General features: G+C 44.0%; 1 protein-coding gene across 1 annotated transcript; it reads left to right on the top strand.

Annotated features, from left to right (window-relative positions):
• On the top strand, nucleotides 1–26,557 carry LOC147233595 (protein Shroom2-like). Its single transcript, XM_086147415.1, has 13 exons — nucleotides 1–70; nucleotides 186–292; nucleotides 2,078–2,204; nucleotides 2,368–2,443; nucleotides 7,003–7,020; nucleotides 8,903–9,025; nucleotides 9,785–12,104; nucleotides 12,237–12,286; nucleotides 16,121–16,666; nucleotides 19,305–19,790; nucleotides 20,366–20,540; nucleotides 21,877–22,149; nucleotides 23,574–26,557. The coding sequence occupies exons 1-13, from the start codon at nucleotides 1–3 to the stop codon at nucleotides 23,844–23,846; spliced, it is 4,644 nt and encodes a 1,547-aa protein (XP_086003541.1). The 3' UTR covers nucleotides 23,847–26,557.
• The last annotated feature ends 54 nt before the right edge of the window (nucleotides 26,558–26,611 follow it).

Raw genomic sequence — 26,611 nt, forward strand, 5'->3', positions numbered from 1 at the left:
ATGTGGACTTCCCATCTGCCGAGCGACGGCTGTCAGCTCGCAGCGATCCGGTCTTCAGGTTGCGGCCTCGGTGCGTTCGCCGCCTTTCATTCCTTCTCCTGCGGGCTTTGTGTTCCCGCTGAGGGCGGTGACGCTCCGATAAGCCCAGCTGTGATGACGCCGGCACTTTCTTTTGTGCGTCTGAGTCGAGAGCTCAGCGGGTCGAGCTCGGCCTCCCGCCGCCCTGCTGCTGCTGCTGCTGCTGCTGCTGCCGCCGTTTGGACCCGGCGGCAGCAAGCTGGTGAATCAGCAAGTCCGGGGCAAAACCCGTGAATCGCGGTGTTCAGCGCCCTTTAAGTCGGCAAAGCAGGGAGAGATCAAATTTGAAATAAAGCTCAAATTTTAATTTTACAGAGTGAAAGTTTTTTTTTTTTTTTATTTTTGTATTATACATGCAGTTATTTCCTCAAATCTTTTTTTTTTTTTCTCTTTTTTTTCCATTCTCGCCACGTTGGATAAAATGGCTCCAGCAAGCGATATGTATTTATTTACTGTTTAAAAATTGCCTCTTTTTTTTTTTTGCCATTTTTGCACAAGTCTCAAACTAAAGCAGATTCTGTCAAAATAAGAATAACAACTTTATTTATCCCGAAGGAAATTGTTGTGCCAGAGTTTCAAGTAAAACATAACAGTAATAAGTAGTAGGAAGCAGGGAGAATAAGAAATACAAATAAAACTATAAAGTGTCAAAGTCATGGCTATAAAGTGTTTTAAGGTCTTAAAGTACAAAGATTGCCTGTATGTGATCTGTCAGACTGGCCTCAAACAGAGAGGAACTTTAAAAACCCTACATTTCTTACAGATTTGATTTATCTCAGCTGTTTATGTATATAATCACAATGCTGGCTTCCTTTTTACAAATTCTGGAATTAGTACATAACTTTGATTTAAAGGAACAAAACTCCTTGCCATAGCGCTAATCCATCAGTAATATATACAGGACTAAAAACTCCTTGTGCGCTTGTTTTTTTTTTTTTTTTTTTTACAAGTTCTTAGTTTTTCTTAGTGTAAAAATAGATAAATCTGAAATCATCAGAGTAATGTCTTGCTAGATGCTTCTCGTGCTGAAGCGTAGGGGGAGTAACTTTGCTGAACAAATTAGCGAAAGGCTCACTGAATCACTGTCAGACACTGAAAATATACAAAGGTTAAAATAACAGCATGCACAAAGGAAAAGAGCGGAGGGTGATTTGTGCCGGAGCGTCTCCTCCCTCTCAGCCTGGTATTTCTCCAAACAGACGTGGGTTCGGGCCAAACATTCCTGTCTGCGCTCAGTTTCCTGACAAGGACACTCGATCAGACCCTCCACACAACACCCGGGTTGTGAAACGTCAAGTCGCGCTGGAATTTACCGCTAAAGTCGTCGGCCTGCGATATCAGGCGAGTCGGGCACGATGAGGCGATCAAAACCCAACCCTAGTTGATCCAGAGATTCACTGCAAAGGTCTGGACAACATACCGTGGGGATGTTTTGGCAGGTACAATGTTCTCTCCCTCCAGGTCAGATCATTGTAACCGTGGTGATGAAAATTAACTGAAAGTCTAACTTAAAAAAAAAAAAAGGACATGAAACCGAAATAAAAATGACTTTATTTTAAAAATAGGAGGGGAGGGGTGTAAAACTTGCGTTTGAAAAAGCTTCAGTGCTTCGGAAGTGAATGCGGTGATCGGAAATGAGCGAAAATGCAGGTGTAATCATATGTTGGTGACGAGTCATTAAAGCGGAGTTCCTATGAGCTGGCCAGGGAATTTGGAAGAAATCAGGAATTTGTAAAATACTTGAGATCCAAAGGTGATTTAGAATTTGCAAACAATGAAATATTAGTAATACAGCTTTCAGAATTAGGGAGAACAGCCTAGAAACCTTTCGGAAAACCAATGGAAAAAGCTGTAAAACATCAGCAAATTACCTGAGACTTATAGGAACCGTTTTAATCTGAATATTCAGCCCCCGGAAATCCAAAATACACTCTCCAAATACAGTTTGCGTGACATTTATCCAACCTTTTACCACCGTGTTGTGTTATTTTCCCAGCAGTGTCTCAGCACAAACATAGATTACGGCAAGGACGCCGAGCGGGACAATAAGCCCTCCCCTCGTCTCAAATCCCCCTCCCTCCCGTCTAATCCCCGAGGAGATCTGCTCCACGCCGCAAGGTGGGAGGGTTTGTGTGTTCACGCCGGGAGGGGGGAGGCGAGGGAACTCGGATTCCTCGGAGTCGGTCTCCGACAGGCGGTTGGGAGTTTTGGGCGTCAAGAGTGCTTCTTATTGCTGACGTGAACAGTTTGGGGGTGTTTTTTTTTTTTTTGCTTGTTTTTGTTTTTAAGACCCTGCGGTTGAGTTTTCCTCACCTCGACCGTCCTCGGGCTCAGACGGCGCGGTATCTCCAATTGCATTCAGTTGGTAAGTTTCCCATTTCAGTGTCCACCTGCTGTTCCCATCACTTTTTTTAAAGAGCCCAATTTGTTGTCTTTTTTTTAGCAAATTCATTGTACTAGCGCTTCAGCTTACGATTTTAAACAGCGCCTTTCTGTTTTTTAGTCAGGAGTTAATCTTTGGGTCTCGGGAGGTAACAAAAAGCATGGTTGTACGATTTTCTGATTTTGCTAAAAAAGAAAAAAAATAGGCAGAGTTTATGACAGGCAGAACTGAAGAGGGTGCTGTAGTTCTGGTCCATTCTGATCAATGAACTTGTGGATTATTCTGCATATTTCTCACATTTAAATTCAATAACGCAATTCTTGAATGTGGACCCAAAAAAGGCCTCATATTAAATACTTAATACAACTCTAATGATTTTCATAAATGGGTCAAATTTATGCTACTTTTGGGTAGAAACCTGACTTTGTGCAAATCTGCCAAGAAGTACTGCCTTAAAAGCTGATAATATTGTAGACCTTTTATCATGTCATTGTATTTAAAAGGTTCAAGGTACATTGTTTGATTTCTTCTAAATTGATTGCATCGTGGCAGATTAGCTGCCGGCTAATCTCTGGCCCTTTGGCTGGTTAAGACAATGAAGCAGAACGACAACAAACACACAATATACAAAAAAAACCCATCAACAAACACACAGAAGAAGACATGGCTAATGTTTGCAAAGAAATGAGGAAAAAACATTGACACTGCAATTGTTATCTGTCAGTTCTTGTGTAAGTGCTACAAAAGAACTGCTTATTATTACAGCTTACATATATTTTCTTTGACAACAATTCCTTGTGGCCGCAAGAAGATTTGTTTGCTTAAAGTAATTAGTATGTCACTAGTTTGTTTCCATAAGGTGAATTAAAGTGATCCCGCAAGCTGATTTATTTGTTCCCACAAAGCGATATCTTTGTTCCCCCGTGACAGGTAGCTTATTTGCGCAGAAAGATAACTTGTACCAAAAAAAAAAATAGATCACCTCTATCCCAAAGGGTAATGACTTCTTCCCATAATTTTTTTTTTCCTCATAAGAAAAAGGCATGTTTCCCATTTGTGTTTCACCTGTTTCCAGAATTAATGATCTTATCAGAGCGACAACATTTTTTTTTTTTTAAATCTCAGGCGAAAAAGTGATCTAACGGCATGAGTAGTAATGTTTTGATGGACTCTACCTTCACCCTCGTCCGTGGTGTCCAACAACCGGACATTTCCCCGTCCGAGCAGCCAGATCTCCTGACAATAGAGCGTGGGCCCCGTCGCAAAAAACACCACATTTGCATTTCCATGAGGGGACGGGGGGTGAGCAGCAACACAACCCTCACTTGATGTGGTTTCTCAGAAAGCAGGGAGGCCGGTGTCAGGTGAAGAAGCCGAATCCAGCAAGCATTTAACACATTCCAGTGGGCAAACGATGAGACCAGCAGAAGAAAACTGCATTTCAAAGAAAAAAAAATCAAGATTCCTACCTAAGTTAGGGGTTCATGACGCACAAGCTCCGCGCACTATGCGTTATCTGCGGTGAAGGTGTCATTCGTTGTATTTGAATCCCCCTGTCTCAGTCTGCGTGAACATTTTCATGCATATAAGTGGTCCCAAGTACAAAAAAGATTGGGGACTGCTGACCTAGACGCTTGATTTAGTTTAAAGGTTAATAAAGTGTGGAATTAAGTAGATTTGATTATTGGTTTGAGAGCTCGCTTTTGCGTTTAGCCTGTACACGTGAGAGCTTTATCCGATATAGAAGGGCAGTGGAGAAAGCACATGAAGCTGTAGAAGACATCTCTTTTTCCTGATCCATCTACTTTTTCCCCGATACCTACAACTTTGCACACCTGATGTGAAAACGATTGGACGGCATCACCAGACAACAGTGACCAACGGTCTCCATTGTTGGTGTGTTTGGCGAAATAATTGGGTTTTTCCAAACTGAATGTCGTTTCATACACAGGTTCATTTGTAACCTCCCAGTTGGGCTCGGTCAACAACATGACCACGATCCAGGCAGTCAAACTGACAATCATGAAACTTTATAGGTTAATTCCTGGCAGATGACAAAAGCTGTCATTTAAAAAGACCTTTGGTGCAGGGAAGCGGTGGGGCCCGGCGCGATAATCACTGACATATTTTATCGTACATGTTTGCATTATTATTTGTAAAATCATGAAGTGGAGCTTATTGTTCCTGTTGGTCCTTTTAGCAACAAAATGAAATTCCTCAAAATTACAAAAAGCATTGCTGGTTACATTTACAGTGTCAGGATTGATGTGGTCTAACAGCTTTAAAAAAATGTTCTAACTGCATCCGACTGTCAGACTCGAACACAAATTAGAGACCCATCATGTTTTTGTTTCCCTGAAAAGAACTGAGTTGGAACCAACTTCCGGCCTGGAAAAGCGCCAATTAAAAGAACAATGATGTCATTTGGCCCATCTCCGATTTTATTCCAATTAATGAATTTCTTTGGTCTGCATGACGAGAGAAATAGAGTAGAACCTCAGCTTCCATATTTAATTCGTTCTTTGACTACGTCCGTGAACCAAATCGACGTTTGTTCTTCGGCCCCTAAAAACAAAGTTTTTAATGAGTTGATTTGTGGCAAAAAAATGCAGAAAGGAATTAAAGATCACCTTTAGTTTTACTATTTCTGGTGTTTCTTTCCTTCACGCTAAAGCTAAGCCTTCTCGAATATGAAACTCTTGCAAACGCTATCTCCAATAACCTTTCATCCATCCAAATTAATCACTTTTTTACTTCTAGGACTGGAGATCTTTGCTTAGCTACATTGGCCGTCTTTAGTGCATCTTTGTTCTTCAGAATTGCATCGACGGTCGTTGTAGCACCAACACCGCTCTCACATTCAGCTATTATTTCCTCCTTCAGTTCAACTGTAATTCACATATATCTGGCGCTTTTAATATGGGAGCCATAGTGAGGCTAACGAACGGGGGGGGAAAGTGTTAAAATCGGAGAACGATGAACCGAGAGTACTTCGTACAACCGGTGTTGTACGCTACAATACAACACCGCGAAAAGCCTGTGAGTTTTTGTGCTCGTCTGATCAAAAACTGTTAGTAGGCCAATTTGTTCATGGCGACGCGGATTCAATTTTCAAAAATATAAGCTTAATTCTACTTTAGAGCTGACTCCTTTCACGGGAACAAACCAGAATGTCGCCGGTGATAAATTGAAATTGCTACGTCAGCCGGTCGGAGAACTTTTAATCCTCTGGAGAACATCCAGAGCCAACCATCTCCATCCATCAGGTCATAGAGGGCAACCTGCGGTACTGCTTTCTGTGATCGCTGCTTGACCTTTGAACTTCCCGTTGCACTACAAACCTCCTTAAACCTGCGGTTTTATCTGAAAAGGAACAAGCCCTATAATTTGGAATTAAATCCCCTGCTTATTTTTGTCACGCTCCGTCCCCGCCTCGGCCTCGACGTCCCTGCTGAAAGGACTTAAAGGGGCACTGTTTTGTTTTCTCAAAGCTCTGCAGCCATTAGCCCAGGTCTGGTCCATATGGCCGAGACATTTAGTGGCCGCTCCTGTTGTAAAACAGTTGTATCCCGCCAACAGCAAATGGAGATTAGTCTAAGTGAAATCTCAGATCTCTTTAGTCCGTTCAATGTAATGTAAAATATCCTAATCCCCCTCTGAGCAACAGATTTACTGACAAATATAGGTTTTTGTTTTGCATTTGATTCATTCTCGTGATTATTCCCAGAGTAAAGGGAGTTTTTATTTTGTCTAAATAGCGTCTTTTTTTTTTTTTTTTTTTTTTTTTTTTTCCAAAAAGACTGCCCTTTTCATGCGGTCCTTATCTAAAACATTTGAAAGCAGACACCTGCCCAACTTTAGGCTCCTGTTTTTCTGAGGGTCGGACGGACTTAGAAAAAGAACGACCTGGTCTAGTAATTAACAGGCGTTATCTACTATCTACTAGTCATTATCTACTAACTATCCAATTACAACTGTCTTCGGTCTGAACAAGACTTGGGTTTTGACCGATGACCTTGCGTAATTTGGAGTTCTCGCAATGTAGATGCTCGTTTCCTGACACCCACGTTCCTCTCTCGCCACCCGTCAGGGCTAAAATGGTCGAAGTTGTGTCACCACACACAATGCCGTCAGAAAGCGAGGTTCACGTGGCGAGGAGCTTCCTCACCAAGATTTTGCGAAGTTCGATGAGGTACCGACGTCCAGCTGCCGTGGCTCCAGTTTGAACCCTTCTGAACATAGTGCCCTGTGCTCCGTCACGTTCCTACATTTGTGCTCCCTTAGTCGTATCGTCCTTGTGGTGGCAGCTTTATTTCCTTTTGTTTGCTTTTTGATTCTTAAAGTTTCATTCAGTCCTGTGATGTTCAGCCTCCTTGTTCGCCCCAGTTTGCTAGCTTTGTCAAGTTTCATGTCACATCCAAGCAAGTCTAGTTGTAGGAGTTTAAAAAACAAAGGAAAAAAGAGGCGGTCCTTTAGCGCGGTCCAGTAAATCTCTATTTTTGAATATTCATATATCTTTTTTTTTCCATCATGCTTTCCAGGAAGAACCGCTTCAAAGGGTAAGTGTCTGAACTTAGTGGTCTGTAGTTTTGTTGTTGTTTATCATCTCAAGTATTCGAATGGAACAGTCATTGAAAGGTGAAATACCATCAAAACTTTTCTCAGTTTAGCTTCATTGATTGAAATTAGTTTGGCTTCCCGCATCCTGATTGGTGTATTTCCACTGAGAGACAAAATCTTTAAAAAAAAAAACAGTAATCACGTATGATTTTTTAATTTTTTTTTTAACAATTTATTTGTAAATTACTGTGTCAAATAAGTATTTGATCCCTTGATTCAAACAATTTAAATATTTGGTGCAAAGGGTGAAAGGGGTCCTGTAGGTCTTCTGCATCAGGGATTTAGTCCCACTCCTCCATACGGATCTTCTCCAGATCTCTCAGGTTTCAGGCCTGTTGCTAAGCAACCGTCGTCATTCGCCTCTTCCATTTTCTGACAATGGCTCCAACAGTTTCACCACTTACTTGGCGATTGGTCTGTCGCCCTTTCTAGCTTTGAGAAGGTAAACAATTTTGTCTCTTGTCTTGACAGCTCTTTGGTTTCACTCATGTTGGCTGCTACACTTTTGACAGATTTTGGGGTGCACAGGTGTCTTTAGCGAAGCTAACAACCTCAAATTGATGCTTCTCAATTGGAATAATGAGCAGATTGTAGATTCCGTCTCTCTCAGTGGAAATGCACCGACGATGAAAATTTTAGATCCCTCCATGATTTCTAAGTGAGACGACTTGCAAAATCAGAGGGGGATTGAATACTTATTGACTCGACTGCATGGAAACCGTTGAACCAGAGGTCGGCAACCCGCGGCTCTTTGACCCACCTGATGCAGCTCCACGTGGCTTTCGAATAACATAAGGAGTATTTAATTGAAATGTATTTTATTTTAGTTTGTTCGTTTTTAAAAAGCCATTTTAAATTTGAAGATTATGGTGATCTTGTAACATCTAAATTAAATGTTGGAATATTTTTGTCACTCTTTCTGCACGCGCCAGTAAAAGGATGACAGCACACAGAAAGAGGATGGCTTTTTTTGTTTTTTTAAGTTCAGATTTTTATTTTTTTTCATAAATACAAGGACTTAAATAGATGAGTATTTAGCTTAAAAGTAACCTTCAACCCGTCTTTTTTTTTTTTTCCCCAAGACCTCATAATGTTTTGTTGCATGCAGAAATGTCATTTCCTCTGCAGTTTATTGATTTTATATTAAAAAAAAAAAAGTTATTAGCTAAAACACATTTTGTTCATACATAGCATAAGGGCAAAAAAAAAAGTTCTATGCCATCATTTTTGTTCATTTTGCTTAAAAGTAACCTTCAACCTGTCTTTTTTTTTTTTTTTTTTTTTTTTTTCCCAAGACCTCATAATGTTTTGTTGCATGCAGAAATGTCATTTCCTCTGCTGTTTATTGATTTTATATTAAAAAAAAGCTATAAAAAAAAACACATTTTGTTTATACATAGCTTAAGGGCAAAAAAAAAAAGTTCTATGCCATCATTTTTGTTCCTTTCAAATTTCAAAAGTTTCAAAAATGTCCTTAACTGTGGCGAAACAGACCAAATGGCTGTTTGAGTGGCGATCGTCCTTGGAACCGAACGTTCCTGGTTCGATTCCCGCCTCCTAGTGTGTTGAACAAGACACTAAACCTCTAACTGCTCCCCTGGCGCTGCGAGACGGCAAGCCGACTGCTTACGTTACATCCATGATGGGTAAAATGCAGAGAACGAATTTCCCGCAAGGGATTGATAAAGTATAATAACTTCTCATCCCTGAGGAAACGTTCCATAAACACGCATTAAATGTAATTCCAATGAGAAACAAAAACAAAACAATGCTGCCTTGCCGTGGATTGTGTAACAGAATAGCCGCCCCACTGGTCTGTAGGAAGAATGATCCAAGCTTGCGGCCCCATTCCTGGCACTCCTCCAAGCTGACAGAAGAGGAGTCGGAGCCCACCAGGGGAGAAGCCGCCCCGCCACCCGTCTGGCAGCCAAAACATGAAGCGAGGTCGGTATGTGCGTTTAAACGGGACGGGCGATCGTCTGAAAAAAGGGATGAGGCTCGATTTGGCCGCTTTAAACATTCCTGAGGCAGAGGTCAACCCGCGGGTTTGTGAGATGATCTTCAGAAAACACACAACCACCAAACAAATGCCGGTGACTCGGAGTCTTTTCGGTTTAGGAGAATTCGGTCGGTATTTTTGATCGTTTGTTTCCACCTTAATTTACGGGATTCAATCAATTGTATCCAAGATCATCGTACAATCCTATGAATAAACACAAGTTAAGGATTTACTTAAACTCCACATCCTGGACCCGGGTCAGCAAATCCAGCGGACCCCAAAGCCCCGGGCTGCAGACCAGTGCCGGTCCGGGGGCCGTTTGGGAGAAAGAGTGTAACTTACATTATTTCCATTTTATTTATGATCGGAATCTGAAAGTTTGATTTAGAAAAATGACCGAATTCTCTCCCGTAACATCCGTCTGACTCCTTCTCGACGCATGTCACGTTAATGTTAATATTAAACCCACAAGCTAGCAAAATTGAGTGGAAAAACAGACGTTTTGGAAAGATTAAAAGGGAAAAAGCCCAGTGTGGAGAAAAGAGCTTGTGACCACTTAGAAAAAGAAAGCTGCATTTAACAGACAATACCAGGAGACCTACTTAAAATATGGATTTATGGCGACAGGTGATTGTGTTGAAATGTTGTAATATGTCAAGTGCTAATAAACCATGCTTACGATTTCACCTGATCTTTTGTTCCAGGCCCAAGGAATCCTCGTTTCAAGGAGACCACGACAACCAGCCCCGGACAGCAAGCAAGCCCAGCTCAGTAAAAACCATGGAGAAACTGGAGCGGCCGGTCCATCCCTACCCGACGGGTCACATCTCCCCTACCAAATACACCAGCATCGCCGAAGCAGGGGTCTGCGGACCAGGAGCCAAAGGGGACTCTGGGTTCAGTTGTTTCTCCAGTGGCTCCAGCCCTCCCATTCATGATGCCAGCGCTCTAGGCAGGAAGGGCACCAGCGTGGAAAACATCTTCTTCAAGGGCCTTCAGAACGAGGGGGCTTATCTGGCTGATCGACCCAGGTACCTGCAGCCACTGCTGGGGAACGGTGGATGGGAGGCGACGCGGGCGGAGGAACAGGTCCCCTCCCGGGTTTCTAGTTTAGTTCGGCCGAGCGTCGGCTTGGTGTGGCAGGTTCCGGACAAGAAGAAGTCCCAGTCGCCTCCTCCTCCGCCTCCCCCTCTGCGCAGTGACAGCTTCGCGGCCACAAAAGTGTTCCCGTACTCCGAAGGCCCTGATGCACCCGTAAGGAGCCTTGGCAGATCAGTTGAAAAGCCTGCGGAGGGTACCAACCAAAATGGCATGAACTCGGAAGTGCGACGTAGCTTCAACCCTCCGCCTTCCAAAGACTTCCTCCACCTGAGTTCAGCCGCCGACCATAACCTCAACCAGCTGCACTCCAACAAACACTTCTCCTTGTCCAGCACTGACGTCAGACAGTCTCATTACACCCACCTCCCTGCCCACCAGAGGCAATACAGTGATGAAAGCCCCTTTTATCTGCAGACCAAGTCGGCCCCTCCCATCAAGACCCAGAGTGTGGGAAGTTACTACCGCAGCCTGCAGGATCTGCCCTTGAAGGCGTACAACAACCGCAAACAGGTGCGGCATTCCACGGCCTCCGTGTCCACTACTGTCACAAACCAAAACCTGGACACTGGGGGGCGCAACAGGTATCACAGCCTGGCAAGCAAGCACTCGGTTCAGACGTTGGAGAACCAGACCAGGCAGAGCACGGCAGAAGGCTGGAGGGGGGAAGTAGAAAAGCCCCATTATGTCAACAGCGGTGATCAAGGCTTCTCCGCTTCATTGAAGACCAACACGAAGGCAAAGTATTCCCTACCTCAGTGCCAGATGCCTTACAATGAAAATAAAGAACGCAACGGGCATTCCCATCTGGGTAATGGGCTTCACTGTGACCAGCAACCTTCAGAGAGCTCTGTTCGAAGTCGTAGCCCAGAAAATGTTGGCAAGAGAGGTGAAGGACAGACTAACGATATGAAAAAACAGTTTCCAAATCATCAAAATAACGATCATAAAGTCGGTCTCCTGAGGCAGCCTGATCTGTGGGTACTCCAGGACGACCAGCGGATATCCGCATTTAAAACCCCTCTTCTCCACTCCCTGGCCCAGGAGAATAGGACTCTGGTCGAGAGGCAGCCGCCGGCATTAAACAGCGGCTCTGCCTCGACCCAAGACCTGAGCGACACCGTGGCCTCTGGCAGTGGGAAAGCGAATCGCCGCAGTGACCGATACGCCACCACCCTGCGCAATGAGATCAAGGAGAAAAGAGCTCAGCTGCAAAAGAGCCGCAGTGCTGCAACTCTGACCTGCGATACAGAGGATGAGGAGACCGAGGACTGGAGGTCGACTTCTACGTCTTCGGTCTCCTCCTCTAACACCTACAAGGACCACCTGAAGGAGGCGCAGGCCCGAGTCCTCCAGGCCACGTCCTTCCAGAGACGTGACCTCGAGCCCCTCGGACCCGACCCATCTGTTGTGAAAACCTCTAACGGACGTATTCGAGGGCGAAAGCGCCTCCCCTTGGCCAAGAGGATGCACTCCTTCTCAGAGCCTGATAAAATAGATAAAGTCGGTGTGGAGGGTGAGCTTCAGACCGGGTCTTTCGGAGACCGAAAGAAGTTCTTTGAGGGCAAACCAGCGTTTTCCAGGCCTGTGCCAAAGTCCAACCAGTCCACAGATTTAAACCGAGGTCTCGGTGAAACAGGACAATCCAAAGACACCACTCCCCTGGCAGAGCCCAAGGAGGCTCTCGCACCCGTGGATCCCATCCAGCCGACTGCTGGATGCCAGCAGGGCTTACCGGACCAGCAGAGGCTTGGCACCTTCGCAGAGTACCAGGCCACGTGGAACAAACAGAAAAAGTCGTCGGACGCCAAGACGCAAGGGAGATATCACTCGGCGGAAAACATCTTGGATGCAGATGTGGAGGAGAAGGCGGTGTGCCTCCATGAGAGATCCAGATCATCCCCTTCTGCGGACTTCTACTCCCAGGTGACCCCATGTTCTGTTTTACAGCTGTAGAAGATGCCTTTCTCGCATCCAGGGATTCTTCCAAAAGCCGACACGTTTCATGTTGTGAAACACCGGCGTGTTCTCTGAAAGAAACTCTTCGTGTGATTCCAGAATCTTCCTTCGTCTTGGAGGGACCCCAAAGCCCGGCCCAGCAGTGAAGCCTCCAGGTGAGATGCTTGTATTCGAAGGTGACATTCTCATGAAATCCAAGAGAGCGACCGGGTAAGACGGCACAAAACCAACCAACAGCAAAACCAAAATTTAAAATTAAGCAAAGGCATTTGAGTTTTATATAGAGTATTAATGTTTATTTATTCGGGTTCCCCAAATCAAGAGGCCAGCCATTTCAGTACCTCAGTTTTCCCAGTTGTCCTTTCAACCAGTTACATTCTCCTTGTATGAACAATGTCTCTATGGTGAGTGATTTAAACAAATTATCTTGTATTTATAAGCCGATCCGATCAATTTTACGCAAAGATTCTGCCAAACAGACTGGCTTTCGACGACAGAAGCACAGATATGAAGAACATCTCATGCCTCTCCAGTGGTACCGTTCTGTTAATGCTAATGCAACTAGCCCTGATCTGTGATTGCTAGCCTGTGATTATCAAGCAAGATTAATATCTGTGTAATATCTAGCAGCCGGATAATCTGCAGACATGTATTGTCCTTTTCTTGGCTGCTAGTATTGTCGCATTTTTGCTTATCGTGGAGTTTTTGTTGTCAAATCAACGCAGAGATAGCCAAGTGTCGGCTTTCGATCACTTGGAGGCGTGATGGATTTTATTGGTCCGAGGTGGCTTTCTGCTTGTTAAAGAATGGAAATATTTCTCCGGACATTACTGGATAAATAAGTTTGATCACTTCTTGTGAATTTGTCTGGTTTGGTTCTTTCACACACAAACGATGAGTTCATATGAATTGATTCTGAATGATCCGATGTACATTTTTCCTTGTTTTGTTCCTTTCGCCACTGTTCCACTTCTCTTCGTCCGATAGTTGGCACCTTCAATCAGAGCAAATATTACCACTCATTGTATGGACAAACAAGGGGATAAGATTTCACTGTTTCATAATCAGCCGTTTGCTAGTAACTGGCCGGTGTTAAAGAATACCCAGAGTTCTCGTGCAGCTCTGAGGTTCAACGTAGACTCTGTGTGGGAAGGAAGTTGATATTTGGTTAAAACAAATGTGGAGGTCTTGGGTCAGAAGCTAGCGTGTTTGACGTGTCGACTCCTGTCGTCATTGTCCGTCAGGAAGAAGTTGCTGTCAGGTTTCATCCAAATGTGGAATGTAGCTTCTCGCTGTGATTCCGGGGAGCAGATATCCCATTCCGCTCTCAGGTTCCTCGAGCTGAAGGGAAATCCCTTTGCTTTCCCGATCGTTTCTCTTCGCGTCCAGGTTGAATATTATCTCCCGGGCTCCGGTGGAACAACTACGCCCAGAAATGTACAAAAGCCCTTGCAATTGTAGATGATTTACGGCGGGTGGAACGAGGGTCATCGTATCCACAAGCTGTATTCACTGCGATGCCTTCGCTCCTTTTGTTGCCGCGGGCTCGTGGGCCGCGTGGAACATAAACACCCTTCGGGAGGCGCCGCATTCAACCGCAAGTGTCAGCAAACACTTGGTCGCTGCTTGAATTCCTCCTCCAGTGTTACTCCAGTCGCTCCTTTCAATGTTTGAACAACAATTGTGCAGTTAGATCAGGGGTCGGCAACCCGTAACACCCAAAGAGCCATTTGGACCCGGTTTCCTTGGAAAAGAAAACACCGGGAGCTGCAATTACTTTTTGACGTCTAAAATAAAGGTACCACTGTATATATTGTTTTTTATTACCTTTACACTTTGTATAAACAAGTGTGTAGTGTGTTGCTTCTGAAATTCACAAAGTATTACAGAGAAAATTACATTTTATTTATGTCATGAACTCATTTTGAGCTTTGGGCTTTCAGAGTGTGTAGCGGAGCCTTGACCTGAATTTTGGAAATAAACTGGGAAAAAAATCACAAAGTCAGTAAACAATAAAAAATAAATATTTGCAAAATATTTTCAGAAATAATTATTTCACGTGGTTTATGGGACTTCTGCTCCCGAACTTCTGCGCACAGCATCGGCAAATCGGGACTTTACCGGCTGGCGGGTACACCGGCTTCCGCGAGTGTGACGTTTATTTTGAGCGGCGCAAAATAATTAAAATAATTTTATTTAATATTTCAAGATCAAAAAAAGGAATTAACACAAATGAAATACACTACAATTGAATATTAATCATTTATTTTCCCAAGCCACTCGGAGCCGCAGTGTAAAGATGAAAGAGCGGCGGGTTGCCGACTCCTGAGTTAGACTAGTTAGACTGACCAGCAAAATAAGGCAGGATACCTTTGGTAAGAGTTTTTATGACTCATAAGTGTGCTGTATGTGTTTAACTGTCGATTACCAATAAAATAACAGGGGGGTTGCGATGCAGAGATTGATCATTTTCAATACTGCAGGAGTTTTGAAAGTTTTGAGGTTCTTCTCGAAACGCCGAATGGATGCTACATAAGGACATCAGATTCGTTAGCCTCCCGTGAAATTGTGCCATTTGAGAGATATTACTGCAAAGAAAAATAAACAAAACACTCTACCCTTGACAAATGTATTAATTTTCAATTTCTAAGAAATATGTAGAATATTATTTCCAGGTAGTTTGTCTTGTCTGTAGGGTGCAAAAAAGGACAGTAAACAAATCAAATCAGGAGGTGTGAGAGTTTCGTCACAATTCATAATAACGTTGATTAAATGAAAGTGTTTAAGGAATGTGAAGAAAAATAATTTGAATTCCAAATTTAAAACCTGCCTTGCCCCGCCGCTTCACACATGTAATCCAGCCTCTGGGTTGTCCTGAATGTCACACACACACTTAAGTGGACACACCTTTGAAACCGCCAGGAGTCAACAGGCAGCGCCGGAGAAACAATCGCACAACATGTCAGGAGGACAAACATCAACTGCTCCTCTGAAACACTGATATGACTGTTCTTCCAAACACAGACGTGTTTTTCTTCCCAGCGGTGGTTGGAGCCGACCAGGACCACCCGCAGGCTCTGGAATTACAAGCTCATTTCTGCCAAATCACTCAAGAATTCATCCAAATTTGTGAAAATGTGCAGAAAATTTGATAACCCGTTTTCGGTCCCTTTTCAGAGTGAACACTTTTTTGCTGCTACATTATGGTGACAGGATTTATTTACATTTTACTTTATTTTTAACATGTCTTTGACAAGATATGTTAAAAATAAAGTTTGGGTACTTCTGTGAGATATTTAAATTTCTTCTACTTTTTTTTTCTGGCCTTATTCTAGACCCTGAATCCCTGAAATCTCATACGTAGTGTTTTTTTTTATTATTATTTATACATATATATATGTGTGTGTGTGTGTGTGTGTGTGTGTGTGTGTATATATATATATATATATATATATATATATATATATATTTTTTTTTTTTTCTTTTATTGATATATTTAGAGATAAATATAGACATAGATTGTAATACAGTAAATCTGTAATTGACTTAATGATCTTAAGTGATAAACACTTGTTTGTATGATTCAGTTATTTTCATAATTTGATAAAAAAAAATATCAAACCTTGGTCAAATTTGCCCAATATTTCCTGAAGGAAGACAAAAAGCAATGAGGCATTATCAAGACAATCTAAATCACATAAATCTGCAAGATACTGCTTCTACGATGATAAAAAGTAATATATAATAATAGCAATGCCAAATTGAAGAAGCTGTTAGCTTGAATTTTTTTCAAATGACAGGAATCGAAATAAACAAGACAAACCGCTCAAGTGTGTGTGTGTGTGTGTGTGTGCGCCTCCCCCGTCCATGCATCCAGGGGGTTCAGAAGGTTCCGAGTCTTTTATTTTAGGAGTTTGTAAACAGAGTTTTTGTGACCCCCTGCTGCAGAAAACAAATGTCTTAAACTTTGTCTTGACTTTGACCTCCAGAGGAAAGCTGGACACCAGGCTGCGGCTCCAGGCCGACCACAACCCGGAGTCGGCCCCCGGGAACCAGGGCCCGGCCCCGGCAGGCCTCCCTGACCACAGGACCAAACCGGATCCCTCCCGTAGCCTCGGTCCCGAGCCCGGCTCCTCGCCGCCCCCCCAGCCTCCGCAAACCAAGGGCCTCCAGCCGCCACCCAGGCCCCATTTAGGCCCCGAAACCACATCCTCCTTCCGGGAATTCCGATGCGGCGCCCAGGCGGACGCGTCGGATCCGCAGCCCGCGTCCGGCCCGGACACCCAGCGCCGAGCCGCGACCCGGGGCCCCACCCCGGCCGGCTCGCCTCGCCCCTGCGGGACGCCGGGGCCGGACATGAGCCCGGGAGGCGGCGAGATCCAGTACGAGAAGCGTCCGTCCTGCTCGCCGTCCCCGTCGCTGGGTCCCCCCGCCGCCGAACCGGCGCGCTCCCCCTCCCCGCAGTTTTCGCCGCTCAGGCTGACCGACAGACCGCCGGCCGTGTCCGAGCAGAATGACTCAACGCTCAGGTAAGCGGCTTATCTGGAAGCCCTTCAGGATCTTCGTTACGTAAAGGTCTTCTCATCGCCAGCTTAGGAGGGGACATCAGACCGGCATGTCAACGGCAAAGCCAGAAAAGGAAGATTTACAAATCGCTCCATGTGTTCGACAACGTTAATTACAAGCTAGGAAATGTCGGTAACGAGCCGACGGCGGCAGAGAGCAGATTCTGTTCGGAGCAGATTTCCTCCTTCTGCCCAAAACAAATGGAAGCGGAGGCTGTAATTTTCTGGAAGCCACGCTGCTGCCGTGACCTCTGATCCCCGCTGCATTTCCACTCACTGATTCATCCTCTAATTAGAAACGGTTGACCGTGTCACTGCTGGTTATGAAAAACCAAACTCTTTTCTTACTCGCCCCTATCTGCTTCTTTGTGCGTTCCTGTTTTTCAGCCGAGCTATTTTAGTCCTTTTTACTCCGATTCCGGTTTCTCACGGCCGAGTCTCTCTTGAAGCAGCTTAAACCTCATAACTTCCAAATTGTTTTCGTTTTCAGCTGAATACTTGCATAACACTATCCAGTACTCACTGCAGGCCGCAAAGACAGAACCTCATTGTGCAAGGAAAGCCTTTTCCTCGTAAAATATCAGGTATCTGGAAGCCAAAAGTCCCATATTGTTGCATCATTTGGCATTTCTAAACATACTGAATGATAGTGAAGGTAATTTCTGTTATTAAAGACCACGTCAGGTGAATTGGAAGGGGCGTTTAATTCAAATAAAATCTGCAGTTGGCTCAGTGGCGCCCCCTAGTGGTCACCAAAACCATGCACGTCAGGAATTGAATCCATCCAACTGTTCCTTTTTAAAGCTTTATATTTAACGGATACAAATCTTTTGCCATTGTTTGTATGGAGCAAATTTTTTTTTTGCAGAAACGGTGTGTTTGACTGTGGAGACATTCCAACCTGGATAGATTTTACAAATCACTTTGTTTTCACTGGTGCTGGTTTGTTGTCATTGCTCTATATGCTTGTTGTCTTAAGTTACAACTTACTCTAGTACTTTATTTGACTTTTGAGTCGTACCAATACCACCCTGGGTGGTCACCTGAGCCCTGCGGATATTGTTTGGTTTTGCAAACTGCAGTTAATTTTACACACGTTCTATTACTGTAATTTCCAGACTATTGAGCGTACCTGAATATTAGCCGCACCGGCTCGAAATAACAAAACAAACCTATGTGTACATATATGGCCTGCACTTGTCTGTAAGCCGCAGGTGTCCGCGTTGTATTGTGATTTACACAGAAAGATGTTCCTGTACACAGAAACATTTTTTTGAACTTTTAATTGCCTGTACAACGGCTGATGGGAAAGGAAAACTCCATCCATCAATCCATTTTCTATCCCCAGCTGATCGCTATCTTGGTCTTCCTCCTGCGCGCTAAAACCAGTAAAGTCATCGTCTTCTTGATGAAGATTTGGCAGCGTGAAAGTCATTAGCCCCAAAAAATCCCCAAATTAGCCGCATCGTTGTTTAAGCCACAGTGTTCAAAGCATGTGGAAAAAAAATAGTGGCTAATTACAGTCCTTTCATTGATATATGCATATAAATATTTTTTCCTTTTCAGTGATTTTTAGTTGTTTCCAGTCCGAGTGTTTAACTGTCAAAGAGAGCTCAGATGAACTCAGTCCACCGGATTTGTGTTGTGCAAGAAGCAGTTGTAAAAGCATGAATACATTATAACAGGCTCTTTCTGCTGGGGCAAGATGAGATGTTTGGCTGAGAGGATTTTAGATGCTAAGAATTGCACACTGTTCACAAAACCTGAAAATTCAGTCTCTGGAGCTCAGGCTTGAATTAGAACACCCTGAAAGACCCTTTAAGATATGCAGTTAATGCTGCAATTTATTGCTGAATTTAACTTGTACACTACACTTTAGTGGTAAATATAATTTAGCAACACGGTGAATGGCGGCGCTTAACTGTAATTTCCGCTACGGTACCTAGCTCTTGATCACATCCAGGCTCGCAAAAAGAAATGGACCGAGTGACAGCTTGTAGTTCGGAAAATTCGGAAGCTGATTCACTCTTGAGTCAAGTTTTCTTTGTACTTGAAACAGGAAGTGTTACAAAAGGTTCCTTCTAGGCTAGATGCTAGCAGTAGCTTGCAGCTAGCTTGCAGCTAGCATGTTTTAGCTGATAAGGCCTTCAAAAAGGACCTAAACTCCTGAGTCAAGCTTGTCCATGTTGATTGTCCATGAACTCTCAGGTCATCAGTTCACTGTGCATCTCTGTGTTTTGATTGAATCATCTGTTTGTTTCTTTTGGCAACGTCAAAGAATTGGTAAAAGGTGTCCATCTCTGGTCTCCACGTTGGTAAAATCACTCAAAGTCCTGTTGGATGAGTCTCTTATTTATTTATGACAACAAATTAAGCTCGGAGGTAACAATACCCCCAGCCGATGCTCGCAGGGGGTTCTACCCCATCAGCGCTCCAGTGCCCTTAACATGATCTCCAGAAAGTCTTCAAAGGTTTCCAAAACCAATAGTCTTCTTGCAAGCAAAGGTTATGTTGTTATTTGAAGAAACCTTCAAATGTCGGGCGGGGAGCTTTCCAGCGGGAGGTATTCGAGTTGCTCAGGCTGAGGTATTTCCAATTTCAGGTCTGGAAGCGAGTCGAAGCAGGCAGAAACCATGGAAGCGAGCGGCTCGCCAAGGAAAGTCCCCGTAAGGATCGTCCACACGGAGACGGCCACCGAGCGAGAAGGTCGAGCTTACCTGCCGCCGAACGGCGACGCCGGCAGTATCTTCAGGCCGCCTCCACACGTCGTCAATCTGGGAGCTCCGGAAAACTCGTCGCAGTCCCTCTTCAGCGCCTACAGCCGCCCTGCCGATCAGGATCAGGATCAGGGTCAAGAGTCCGAGCCGCCGCCGAGCTCGGCTCGGACCTCGGACGAGGACGCCAAGAGAGAGGAGCTCGCGAGGGACATCATGGGCAGAGACAAGTCCTTGGTGGACATCCTGGACCAGAGCGGGAGGAAGACCACCATGGATCTGATGGAGGGGCTGTTCCCCCCCGAGGACCGGATCCTGGAGGGGGCCCACCAGCGCAGGAGGGCCTCAGCGGGCTGCAGGCTGCCGACCGCCAGGTGGGGCTGAGAATCGATTTCACCGTAGCTCAACTTGCTGTTCCTGGAAGAGCGAGGGTCCAGAAAACACTGCCAATGCAAACGAGCAGCCCAGCAGTTGGAGGACCTTCTCTCCAATGGTTGGATTCAGACTGTGGTGGGAACCCCGAGGAACCCGGGGAGAACATGGAGACTCCACACGGAAAGGCCCCCCCTGTGGGAATCCAACCGGGTTCCTCCTTTAGAAGCATGTCTGTGGAGGTTCTCAGTCGGTCGTCCTGGTCTTGGTGAACTTCACTGAAGACGCCTCTTAGATGAGGGTGAAACGTCTTCAAGTGAAGAAATTCAAGTCCAGTTGCTTCGACAAGAACTTCTGCAGAAACACCACTGAAATAGTCTGATCAAACAAACAAACCCATTTAACTTAAGTTTATGGAAGTTTCATGTTGAGTTGATGGAGCTCCTGGACGAGTGATGAAGGTCAAAGGGCGGCCTTCAGCCTGGCCTCTGCTGGCCATTAGCTGGATTACACCAGAGCTTCAATGGTCCTGGAAAAGTGTTAAAAATTATCTTTTTTGTGTGTGTGTGTGTGTTAGGCGTGAGGAGGAGGATGTGTGTTTGGCGGCGGTGGCCTCCCTGGTCCCCAGCTCCTCCTACTACCACACCTCAGCCCCCAAAGCAGAGCTCCTCATCAAGATGAAGGACATGCAGGAGCAGCTGGAGGAGGACGAGTCTGACGACGAGCTGGACGTGGACCTGGCCGGGAAGAAGGTTTGCAGAAGCAAAGCCTCATCGTTGTTGTCAGAAGCTACTGATGGTTGTGAGGACCAGTGTGTGTGTGTGGATCAAATAGAAAGTGCATTTTAAGGTCATCTCTAGCATGGGTGTGTGTGTGTCTGTGTATATGTGTGTTAGTGTGTGTACGTGCATGTGTTTGTGTATATGTGTGTGCATGTGTCTTTGTATATGTATGTGTGTGTTGGTGTATATGTGTGTATGTTTGTGTATTTGTGTGTGTTCATGTATATGTGTGTCTGCGTATATACATGTTTGTGTGTCTGTGTATATGTGTGCGCTTGTGTATGTGTGTGTCTGTATATATGTGTGTGTTTGTGTGTATATTTGTGTGTTTGTGTATGTACGTGTGTGTGCCTGTGTATATATATGTGTGTGCGTGCGCGTGTTTGTGTCTGTGTATATATATGTGTGTGTATTTGTGTGTTTGTTTATATGTGTGTCTGCGTATATACGTGTTTGTGTCTCTGTGTATATGTGTATGCTTGTGAATATGTGTGTGTGCCTGTATATATGCGCTTGTCTGTATGTGTGGATATGTGTCTGTGTATACATGTGTGTCTGTGTATGTATATATATATGTGTGTGTGTGTGTGTGTCTATATGTATGCATGTGTATATATGTGTGTGTGTGTGTGTGTGTGTGTGTATATGTATGTGTGTGTCTGTGTGTGTATATGTATGTATATATATGTATGTATATATATGTGTATATATATGTATATATATATGTATATGTATATATATGTATATATATATGTATATGTATATATATGTATATGTGTATATATATATATGTGTGTGTGTGTGTGTGTGTGTGTGCCTATATGTATGCATGTATATACACTGCTCAAAAAAATAAAGGGAACACTTAAACACATCCTAGATCTAAATGAATGAAATATTCTTATGAAATACTTTGCTCTTTACACAGTTGAATGTGCTGACAACAAAATCACACAAAAATGATCAATGAAAATCAGTTGTATCAACCCATGGAGGTCTGGATTAGGAATCACACTCCAAATTAAAGTGTAAAAACAAACTCCAGGCTGATCCAACTTTGATGTAATGTCCTTAAAACAAGTCAAAATGAATCTGTGTTGCTTCCTGAGAGGACACTATGATTTCACACAAGTGTGATTGACTTGGAGTTACATTGTGTTGTTCAAGTGTTCCCTTTATTTTTTTGAGCAGTATATATATAAATCTGGTCTTCTCCATCAGCGTCTCCAGTGAGGACAAACATCAGGCCGACGATTCTTCTCTCCAACCTCTTTTTTTCCCCTTTGCTTGTTTCTCGCGTCTCCAGCAAGAGTTGATCTCCAGCCTGGCCAGGAAGCTGGAGGTTCTGCGCGACGCCCGCCAGAGCCTGCAGGAGGACGTGGAGGACAACGAGGCCCTCGGCCGGGAGGTGGAGGCCACCGTGCAGCGTCTCTGCCGGCCCAACCAGCTGGACAAGTTCCGCATGTTTGTCGGCGACCTGGACAAGGTGGTGAGTCTTCTGCTGTCGCTGTCCGGACGACTCGCCCGGGTGGAGAACGCCCTCGACAGCCTGGAGGAGCAAGCGCCGCCCGAGGAGAAGGTGAGGAAAGACAAACCTCCGACTGATGCGCTCATGACAAACAAATACTCTTATATTTTCAACTTCAGTGAAAGTACCGGTTGCCGTAGGCTAGGATTTGTTTTTGTGGTAATTCAGTATGAATGCTTGGATTTTGGTGATTTTTTTTTGCAAATATTAAAAAAAACAAAAAAAAAGCACATCTGCTACTCGGTGATTGGTGCTGGATCAAAAATCTGAACGAAGCAAAGGTTTGGGGAAAAAATGAAAATTGCACACCAAGAGGGTTCCAAGATAATTTATTTGCTAAAATAAATTTGTTACTTTGGAGCCCTCATGGTTTGCAGATTTTTTTTTTAACCCCCCCCCCAAAAACATTTATTGTAAATATTTCACAACTTTTTGCAGAATTTAAAAAAAAAAAAAAAAAAAAATTTGTAGGTGTTTCAACCATTTATGATTCATTAAATTTGTTGTTTACTCCGGACCTTGAGATCATTCTGCGGGATTTGATTCATTTCTTTGCAACCAATTTCAGAGATTTTTTGTTTCAAACTTTGGTTTTAGTTTGATACAGATTTTTCGCAATTTATTCTTTTAGAAAACATATGACAGGGTGGCAAGAGAGGAACTCTGGTCTTGTATGAGGAAGTCTGGAGTGGTAGAGAAGTACGTTAGACTGGTGCAAGACATGTATGCTCGCCGTGAGACAGTGGTGAGGTGTGCTGTAGGGGTAACAGAGAAGCTCAAGGTAGAGGTGGGAGTTCAAGGAGTGGAGAAAAGTGTCAGAGGTACGAAGAGATGGAAGAACATCAGCCAGAAGGAAAGGAAAGGTGGAGAGCACTGGTGCACTGGTGAGATGTTCCACAAACACTGACCACGTCCAAAAGACAGGAGGCAGAGCTGGAGGTCACAGAGATGAAGATGTCGAGGTTCTCTTTGGGAGCGACCAGGATGGAGAGGATCAGGAATGAGTCCATCAGAAGGACGACACATGGTAGATGTTTTGGAGAGAAGGTCAGAGATGGTTGGGTCATGGACAGAAGAGGGATAATAAATATATTGGTAGATGGATGCTGGAATTGGAGGTCTAGAGGAAGACCAGAGAGAAGATTGATGGACCTGGCGAGAGAGGATATGAAGGTAGCTGATGTGAGAGAGGAGGATCCAGAGAAGAGGGTTCGATGGAGAAGGTGACTTGCTGTGGAGACCCTGAAGGGAAAAGCCCAAAGAAAAAAAATTTTTTTGCAAACCTGCTAAATTTCTCAGACATTTCTTGCTGTGTTTTTATTCTTTCTCTTATTCATTATAATTTCTTACCAATTGACATTGCTATTTTTCAACATACCGATACCAATTTTAATGTATTCGCTAAAGAAAATACAAACACACCAAATCTAGCAGTGTACCTTCTCACTAAACTCCCTTCATCCTAACATCTTCAGCGCACCCTGACGGAGAAACGCAAGCTGCTGATGCGTCAGCACGAGGACGCCAAGGAACTGAAGGAGAACCTGGACCGGCGGGAGCGCCTGGTCTCCGGCATCATGGAGACCCACCTGGACGCGGCGAGCCTGGACGACTACCGCCACTTCGTGAAGATGAAGTCGGCCCTGATCATCGAGCAGCGCAAGCTGGAGGACAAGATCAAGCTGGGCGAGGAGCAGCTGAAGTGCCTGCTGGACAGTCTGCCGCTGGAACAGAGGTTGCCGCTCTGACTGCCGCCGCCCGATGTGTCGGAAAACGCGAAGGATTTTTGTTTGTTTATTTTTTTGCACGAAGTACGACGCCTCTCTGAGGGATCTCCGGGTTTTATTTGTGAAATCAACCGCAGGCTTTTACAACCCAAACACTTTTTTTTTTTAAAGGAAATTATCTTCCAGATATTTCTGTGAAATACTAGTGGAACTGCATCTCCTGAGCGAGACTGGATCAAGATTTATAAAAAGAAAAAAAATCCAAAAAAAAAAATTTTTTTACAGGTGAAATGTTTTTTTTTTTTTTTTTTTTTTGCAAACAGATTTCACTCAAAAATATAAATGTTTGGATTTTCTAATGTTAAAAGTCGTCACTTGCAGAAACAATCCCGTATCGATCGCGATCGGATTTAGTGCTCTAAAATAGTCTCGAGTGTTACGATTCTGTTTGTTGACACGATGAATCTGCGATCAATGATTTCCAGTCATCGTGTGATTGCGATGACCTTTAATAATCCTGCTCTCCGTGACTAACCTCCCTTGCAGAACTGTCCGGAAGAGCTACCGATTATATCCAAAATAATCTCCGTCATCGGAGGAAACACCAGATTTGTAGGATCCACGGCCGCGACGGCGCCTCCTGTCGGCTTCGGCCCGCAAAACAACCCGGAAAACACCATTTCTCCCGGAACGCCGGCCCGTCTTAGACAAGGGACCTTCAGATCTTTCAGATCACAGATATTTCCTCCGGTCACCACGGAGGAGGAATCCTAGCCGGTTTTCCGTATCATCGCTAATCCTCCAGCAGAGCTAAGTTTTATTTAAGTTCTTGTTTGAACCGAACCGTATTCTCCATTTGTCCCTTTTTACCGGACGCCGTGTTTTCTTGTCTGGATATTTTTGTTTATTTAAGTTTGTAATTAATTTTCATGTGTGTTTTAAAGGTTTTCTAGTAATTTATTGTAGTAGATTTTCAAACTGAGTTTTACTGATTGTATCATGTCTGTGGAGGTTCTCAGTCATCCAGGTCTTGGTGAATTCTTGTCCAAATCTTCTTGTCTTGGCAACTGGACTTGCGTTTCTTCGCTTGAAGACGTTTCAGCCCCTCGTCCGATCGGCTTCTTTAGAATCTAATGACCGACGGGGAGTTTCCCGACGTGATGACGTCTACATTGGAGTGACCAACAAACTTCTGCGCAAATAAATGGCCCAACAGAGGAAAGCCGCCTCTTCAGGACAGGACTCTGCAGTCCACCTTCACCTGAAGGACAAGGGCCATTTGAAGATGGCAAATATCCATATTCTGGCCAGAGAAGACAGATAGTTGGAGAGAGAAGTCAAAGAAGCCGTCTGTCAAAACTGAAAAACCATCTCTGAACAGAGGAGGAGCCTCAGACACGACCTTTCACAAACATCTAACGCCGATCAATACCAAGACGGTATCCATGTGGAGGTTCTCAGTCGTCCAGGTCCTGGTGAATTCTTGTCCAAATCTTCTTGTCTTGCCAGCTGGACTTGAATTTCTTCACAGAAATGTGAAAAGGTGAAGTGAACAAAAGAGTGAAACCTGTTGGATCTCATGAACTGAGGCTCATGTGGACGTCACTTCTGCTTCTGGTGGAGGCTCTTTCCTGGTTGTTTGGAGGGTGCAGAAGGTCCTGGTCTGTCTCGGTACTGATCCCAGCACGGCGTTGTATGTCTGAGGCTCCTCATCTATTCAGAGATGGTTTTTCTGTCTTGCAAAGACGGCGTCTTTGACTCCTCTCGCTCTCCAACCATCGGTCTTCTCTGGCCAGAACATTGCCGTCTCCAAACGGATGGCGCTTGTCCTTCAGCTGGAGGTGGAACCAGAGGTTCTCAATCCTCCAGGTCAGGATCAATTCTTGAAAATGTCTTCAAGTGAAGAAATTCAAGTCCAGTTGCCAAAACAAAGATTTCAACAGGAATACTTATCGTATCCTTTTTTTTTTTTTTTTTCATGTCGCCGCTGGAAGAAACCATCATTATGTCAAATCATATGTTATTTTCATGTTATTACCACAAACAGCATCTGAAGTCTTACACGTTCAGGTCACAGCAAAACCTGAGTTCCAGCAAAGGTGACGGGAGGTTCCACGTGCAATTTCACAATACCTTGTTTTGGTAGCGACAGTTTATTTCATTCGGTGCTAAGTTTTGTTGAACGATCAGCCCAAATGTCTCACGCGTCCCCCGATAATTAATTACCATCAAGAACTGTTCTGACGATGTGATCATCTATGATGTTATAATAACATTAAATAACTTGCTTTAACAACTTGTTGGATATAATCATCACAAGCTGGAATATTTCATTTCAAGATGACAGGGATGTTATTTTCTATTAAAATGAAAGTTCCAGAATGTTCTGCTCCAGGCCGTGAAGGTGACGTCACCCGACGAAAGCTTGCAAATCTGGATGGAGACCCGGACTGACGCCGGCTCTCCAGCAGCCGACTGGACCTTCGTCCTGCTCGTGACTCCTGACGGCTTTTTATTATTTAACCACACATGAATTTCAACTTTTTTTTTTTTTTTAATTTTTTTTTTTTTGATAGATTTAAAAAAAAAAATATATATATATATAAGTCAAGACTTTATTTATCTACAGCGATGATTATGATGTTCGGCCACTGTATAAATCTTTTTTCACTCAATTTTAGAAAATGAATTTTAGATGCCCTGTCGTTTCTGTCAATAAATAATAACTTGAATTTTTGATTTTTATTTGTTTATTTTTTTATTTATTTTTTTTAGTATCGAACAAA

This window comes from Fistularia commersonii, chromosome 6 (assembly GCF_037954325.1).
Source record: "Fistularia commersonii isolate RoL2024-O1a breed Wild chromosome 6, RoL_Fcom_v1.0, whole genome shotgun sequence".
NCBI lineage: Eukaryota > Metazoa > Chordata > Actinopteri > Syngnathiformes > Fistulariidae > Fistularia > Fistularia commersonii.